Source organism: Cordyceps javanica, chromosome 1 (genome assembly GCF_051103115.1).
Source record: "Cordyceps javanica chromosome 1, complete sequence".
Taxonomy (NCBI): Eukaryota; Fungi; Ascomycota; class Sordariomycetes; order Hypocreales; family Cordycipitaceae; genus Cordyceps; species Cordyceps javanica.
The window spans coordinates 1,766,711-1,773,802 of NC_139295.1; the positions used below are offsets into that span (position 1 = coordinate 1,766,711).

Consider the following 7,092-nt stretch of genomic DNA (forward strand, 5'->3'; position numbering starts at 1 on the left):
GGTCAAATCATCAATCTGGATCATCCGTACCCCACACCCCGGAAAACACTTTGATTTATCAATTGCCAACAAGCCCTACCAACACTCAAGATACTTCTCCGTCAGGAGTCGCATCAAGCCGACCGAAGCCTCGATGCTGGGACCATGGATGTAATGGACGCCAGTTTTCAACTTTTAGTAATTTGCTGCGCCATCAGCGCGAGAAGTCTGGCCAGGCTGCCAAAGCAACTTGTCCGAATTGCGGCGCGGAATTCACCAGAACCACAGCCAGAAATGGGCATATGCTACACGACAAGTGTAAGCGAAGAGCGACTGGAAGCAGCAGCGTCTGACCCCAGAATCAACCATGTGCCATAGAATATGAGCACAGAAACCTCATATAATTCCCAATAACTCGTACATATGCAGCCGAATAGAAGGCTGAGAGTATTCCGCGCGTGCATTCCGTGCCAAAATACACAGCCTGTATAACATGGGGTTTTTTTTTGCTTCAGCTTTCTGAAGCTTGAAGCGGCGTCTTCTTTCTTTCTAGTTTTATTCTTTCGGGGGTCTTTAGTATTTCTTGTCTTTATTCGTTGTGAAAAGCGCTGCTGCAAGCCAGTCTGCGCACGATGGGATGATTTTCGAGATGCACGACAGTTCATTTACTGGCTGGCATCCCGAGTGTTCGTTTCAAAGCCTTTTTGCTTTTAGTATATAGCAATCAAACTTTGGAGTTAAAAAATAGAGACAGGTGGGTGAACGCTGGTGTATTGAAACGTACCATTGCAGTGTACATCGAGAACAGGGCTGGTGTTGAGCCCCATGCAGCCGCAGGTCGACATTGACATACTACTAAATTGAACAGAATATATAATTTGGTAATGACATATTCTCTGAGTTCTTGGCCCCTATATCAGTTAGCAATCCAGAGGTCACAGCGCCGCAGACATACAAGTTCTGGCTAAACTACCTGCCTGGACGGCTTCATCAACGCCCAAGACAGAGGTGAAAGCGGACGCGCAGTCAGAGCAACACTCCCTTTTTATGAGTATCGAACTCTGGAGATGCTAATCGAATAGGCTAATCACAACACCCGACCGATGTTCAAACTAGTTGCGAGTCAATATGCTTAGTGTGGCTCTAGTCCAAGAGAAGGCAGCAAAGGATGCCAATCAAAACATATGGTACACACAACCTAAATTGTAGAAGGACTGGTTGTAATCACCACAGATCACCTCATATGCAGTGGCTCAATCCATTGGCCGACGTTGCTCTGCTCACGCCATGAAACAGAGAAAACGTGAGGCCAGGAGGACGACTCATGTGCATGGCCGCCGGCCAACCGTTGGGTCCGGAATCTATGAGCCAGAGCCGTATGCAATTCGGCACAATAGCCATCAGTCCCTAAGGAGTTTTGGCCCATTCAGCATGAAAATCGATATGCTGTTAGCTTTTTCCTATCTAGCCTTTCCAATAAGGTTGCATAGAATAGAGCTGATGGGACAGTTCCTTCAAAAGCGGCATCTATCGCACTCGATGCCGGATAATAAAGACTTGGTTTCCGTAGCAGCTTTAGATTCAGTGCTGACTCAGTCTTCCAATATCGAGAGTACGCTCCAGATATCTTTCATCCCACTTTCGACACTTTTATTCTTCCGGTCGTCCGCAATAATTTGGACCATTTTCCACCTATGAGCGACCAGCATCCACTGAAGCATGCCCTTTTTGGGTGACGAGCTTACTTGCGCTAGGCTTTATTGAGCCCTTTGCAGGCGACTCAATTGTACATTTACCAGGCGATAGTGTGTCAGATATTGTCACATTGGATGGGAGCGTTTTTCGTGAGAGGAGCGCATAGGCATCTGTCCAACGTATGACCGGGATTGCCGTCAATTCATCATTTTGGCCATACGAGGTACAAGGCCATTGTAGGTATGTGAGATTTTAGTATCGATCGTGGCAACGCTTTTCTCGCCCAAGATGTATGAGTGAGTATTTTCTGTAGTACAGGATGCAACTATAAGTACTGATGCTGCCACGGCCTCTTGGCGACGGAGATATATTCTGTTCTACAGCCACATGCAATCAGCCAAAATCATCGCATAGCTTTATCAATTCATCCTTGAGAAAATGCGTCTGTCTCTCTCTTTCGTGGCCGCCTGCCTCGCTCTGGGCGTTTCTGCCGCTCCTGCTGAGGATATCGAAAAGCGTGGCATCACCTCCGGTACCAGCGATGGCTCCATATTCCAGTTTGGCGATGCCTCGCGTTGTCGCAAGATTTTCTATGACTCGGGGGCTTGTGGTCTAAGCACCTACTTCAAGGGAAAGGTTCCATCCAACATGCCCCTCGTCGCTGTTCCTTCCCATGTTTTCGACAAGTTCGGCCAGGCCCAGGACAACAAGCTTTGCGCCAAGACAATCACCATGACCTACAAAGGTGTTACACGCAAGGCTGTTGTCGCTGACGAGAACACCAGCAACGAACAGTCGATTGACATGTGCCTAGACGACTGGAAGGCTTTTGGCGGCAAGGACGGTGACGGTACCCTCCGTCGTGGCATCAAGTGGACTATTAGCTAGATGGCAACTTGGAATTCGAGACCAGGCTCTGTAATGACGATAGTTGGACATGATGTATATACTCCAATAAGCGTATTGGCATGTTGAGAAGATGCCGCTGGGTGGAACTTTTGCTTATTGGCCTGCCACAAGCAAGGTTCATCCTCGCCAATCAAGAATATAAAGTATCGTACATTTGAACTATCACGACTCTTATTGCATTCCACCATCGTCGACACAACGCTTCGCGAACGTTTCAGGAGAAAATCCCACTGATTCCAGAACCGCCTGCAGAAGAAGACATGAACTTGAGTATTCGCAAGCAGGGGAGACATAATCAAATGCGCGATTGGAATAAATTAGCGGTTCCAAAATTATTCACACAAGCTGGTTGGAAATGAAGCGACGCATCAAGACGTGATACTTGGTATGAAAGTGATCAACTGATGTTGGCGATGATGCGAGCTAGAGAAGCAGTACCCCCACCGCTTCACGTGCACCCGCGACATCAGCCTGTCAACAACAAACGTCGGATGACGAGTCTTCCATCAACGCCCTACTCGAGCGCACCATGTCAACCTTGACAGTGCGCGCGCAGCGGCAAAAAATCTTCAGGGCTGTTTTTCAAACCGACTTATCACAGCCCACACCACTTCTCACCTCCCCGGAACCTGGCGAACCGTTTGGCGGGCCACCACCAGCTGCAGTTAACGCGTCGGCGCGCGGCAGGCGTTCGGCAGGCAACGATAGCGGGCTGTCGGACCAGGTGAAATGGGACAGAGCCTGGCATCTGGTCACGTCACGTATTCATCTTCCCTCATCCGTTGCTGCTGAGGATTCGTTTGGCACGTTGCCGCCACAATCGCAGGACGGCGACTCGGCTTTCTATGAGGCACTGCCAATCGTGCTGGACCCCGCCAATCATGCCCCCCGCGCAACTCACACCGAGGACATTCTGTTATGGCATGCCCGGCAAGTTCGGCAGCACTTCGTTCACCATGTCTTGCCGTTACTCGCTGCTTGTGCAGGCCTTGCCGATACGTCGCGGGTTGTCACCAGCACAGTAAACACACTAGCGGCTGCCCATCGGCAGTATCTCAATGGCCTACTACTCGTCGTGAGAGGTATCCCTGACGAAGCTGCTTCGGAGTCGGCAACCAGCACATTCAGACGAGACTTGCATGCAGTCATCGGCAACTCGTGGACGCAGGGTTTAATCGATGCTTTGAATCCTGCACTCAGACGACTGCTTCGCACGATTCTAAGTACTAGCCAGCGGTTTGACGGAAAGCATACTCTTGAGGATCCCGACGCATCGAGCGCCCGAGAAGAGTTGCTGAGTCTCCTTGAGTCCCTGCAAAAGGTTGGGCTAGCGGGAGACAATTTTCAGGTGCTCTTTGCGGAGTTGATGGATAATTGCATGCGTGAATTCATCGAGACAGCCTACGCCAGAGTATGGGATGCACCAGAAGTCAAAGACCGTGATTCGGGATCAGTTTTGCCCGGATGCATGGCGCATCTCTGTGACTGGGTGGAGAACCAATATGGTCGACTGGCTGTGGAGGTCTTCAGCCGCCTAGGAGGCCAGGTGAAATGGGCTGACGTTGAGCAGTGGCGTGGCATTGCCATAGGTCGTCTAGCAACAATGCGAATACACGAGCTTTTTGACATTGTATTGCACTGGCCAGAGACAAGGGGCGGGCTTGATGACCTGGGATATTCTGTCACTACGCCCCAGCGGCGCCTAGCACTGACAGATACTTTTTCAGCTGCCTTGCAGCATCGACTATTACACCCAGGTCGATCTACTCTGGAAATCCTACAAACGTACATTTCCATGATTCGAACATTCCACGCACTGGATCACTCGAAAGTGTTGCTTGATCGAGTAGTGCACGCCCTACAGCTTTATCTTTGTCAAAGGGATGATGCGATACGAATCGTGGTTACGGGCCTTCTCGCAAATCCGAAAGGTGACGACGCTGATGAAGCTGAAACGAAACTTGTCGAGCTAGCCGTTATAATCAACGAGGCATCACAACTACAACGAACAGCAATTGATGAAGAGGATCTTGATTGGGACGATATGAACTGGGTTCCGGACCCCGTCGACGCAGGTGTCAATTACAAACGTCCAAAGAACGAGGACGTTGTTGGCACTTTGATCAGTGCGCTCGGCTCACAAGACATCTTCATCAAAGAATTCCAGCATATAATAGCAGAGCGGCTTTTATCGAAACAACCTGGCTTCCAACAGGAAATCAAAGTTCTAGGGCTTTTGAAGAAGAGTTTCGGTGAACACGCGCTGCAGAACTGCGACGTTATGGTCAAGGATATTCAAGACTCCCGGCGCGTCGACGCCGTGCTGCGACGAAAAATACGTAGTGCGCATCAATCCGGAGCTCCGGCTATCTCCTACCACTCGAGGATATTATCACGCCTCTTCTGGCCTAGTCTGGCGAAAGAGACTTTCAAGGTTCCTGGGCCTGTCGCAGAGGTTCAAGCACAATACGAAGCTGGCTTCGAGCAGCTCAAATCATCTCGCAAGCTTGGGTGGCTGGATAACCTCGGCACGGCGACAGTAACCCTGGAACTTGAGGATCGTACCGTTGAGGTCGAATGCAAGACATACGAAGCTGCAGTCATTTATGAATTTCAGAACGGTGGCACACAGAGCGACACAGGCGCACAGCAGCGCACATTCGAGGAGATTTGGCAGAGCTTAATGATCGATGAGGACACGCTAGAACTGGCGCTACGGTTCTGGGTAATGAAGAAGATTCTGAAAGACGTTGGAAATCAGACTTATATGGTAATGGAGCGCTTGGATTCGAATCAAGACCGAGGTGAAGCTCATGATGATTTATCAATCGACGCGTATGCAGAGGCTCCCGGCAGCGCAACACCAAAGAAAATGAAGCCCATTGATCCGAAGGAAGCAGAACGACGTACTATTTATTGGCAGTTCATTCTTGGAATGCTCACGAATTCGGCACCAGCTATGCCACTCAGCCAAATAGCCATGATGATGAAGATGCTCATCGCGGACGGATGCCACTGGAGCAATGAAGAATTACAAGAGTTCCTCGGCGAAAAAATTGCGGCTGGAGAGTTGGAACTGTCTGGTGGCAAATATCGGTTACTCAAAAAGTGAGGAAGGCATCTAGCCAGCGAGGAGAAATAAGTTACATCGACCGTTCATTCACCTCATGCTTCTCCATGACGCGAGGCCGAGAGTGAACCCCTTTGCCAATGATGCTCGCGGTACAACATGGGATGGTGATGCGCTGCGCGACATCAGCCGCGAATATTACGGCACAATTTGTGTGAAATGCACATTGATGGTACGAGAAGCCATCTCGGAGTGATTGGGTGCACAAGAAGGATCCTTTGCCTGAAACGCGGATGGCTTTGGGCTTGGCATTCGTCGCTTTGCCTTGCTTTAGCTCGGGAAAAGATGCAGGTGAAAATTACATGAGATTTTGTTGCGGAATCGTCGATTAAAGGACTGACAGCAATGCTGACTCGAATCCTTGGTCGAGAATAATGGATCATGGCAAAGTTTATACCCAGAAAGAGCGAGTCGTTGGTGGCACAAGGTACGACTCTAACTGTCGTGGACCTTCGATGTGGTACGTATAAAAGTCCATACTGTTTGGTGCGTGTGATTTGTTTCCTGTTTTACTTCATTGCCTGTTACGGCACCGGGCTACCAGCGTGCGACACGGTGCATCCGCCGAGGTCTCCAGTGTAACGCGGCGGGATCCTACCTAGGTAATAGAGTTGTTCTAATTAGCCGTTTGACGTCGACAAATCCAGATATTATACGGGCACAAGTTACTTTCACATACCAATTAATGCACGTTACATGTTCTGGAGAAGAATGAATACGCCTTCGATAGCGAAAGGTTGAACTTGTATGACCGCGGCCTGGCATCAATATGATGCTAGGCACTGTTACGTTCCGAGAGGGATATTCACCAGAATCGCGTCAACTGATTACCCTCCATGACCAACACTGTCAGTGGGACTTTCCGTAGGAGCCGACTGATTCACAATTGCTTGGCTGTATTTAGGGAACTCATAGCCCTGCTCATTCACGACTGTAGTGGACTGGCCCGTCGTCACTATCGTAGTGATGCGACCACAAACTTTGGTATTCGTTACATGGCATGGTAAGTATTTGACACAATACGTCCAGCTGGCGCGACAAAAAAAAGAATCGCACACGCGTAGGAGGCGTTAAAATTGTGCACGCCGGGTAATGCAGGACGACACAGCAGCGTGACGCCGTGGCAAGTCTGTATCACCACGCCGAAGGCACTGACGCTGCTTCGCCGACAGGCGGCTAGTGCTCTCTGTGTGACGATTCGGCTTACTGCGATGTGTAGAACATATAGCGTTCCGGGGCTTGAGTCAGTTGGAAAGCAACTCGGAATTATGTCACATCCCAGAAAGCGACAAGAAAGGGAAAGGGAGGCTAGTTGCTGTAAGGCTGCCACCAGGTCAGCTGGAAACTCGGTCGTATTGCAGTGGCATACGCCCAGCTTG

The 7,092-nt window shown here is 49.9% G+C and overlaps 2 protein-coding genes across 2 annotated transcripts; both read left to right on the top strand.

Annotated features, from left to right (window-relative positions):
* Positions 1–2,112: 2,112 nt before the first annotated feature.
* V2A60_000557 (RlpA-like double-psi beta-barrel-protein domain-containing protein-containing protein) lies at positions 2,113–2,562 on the top strand (the record flags this gene model as incomplete). The annotated part of the gene is made up of 1 exon (XM_083251926.1): positions 2,113–2,562. One exon carries the CDS (start codon positions 2,113–2,115, stop codon positions 2,560–2,562), a length of 450 nt encoding a protein of 149 aa, XP_083108052.1.
* Positions 2,563–3,112: 550 nt separating this feature from the next.
* On the top strand, positions 3,113–5,695 carry V2A60_000558 (anaphase promoting complex subunit 2; the record flags this gene model as incomplete). Its single annotated transcript, XM_083251927.1, has 1 exon — positions 3,113–5,695. One exon carries the CDS (start codon positions 3,113–3,115, stop codon positions 5,693–5,695), a length of 2,583 nt encoding a protein of 860 aa, XP_083108053.1.
* Positions 5,696–7,092: the final 1,397 nt, after the last annotated feature.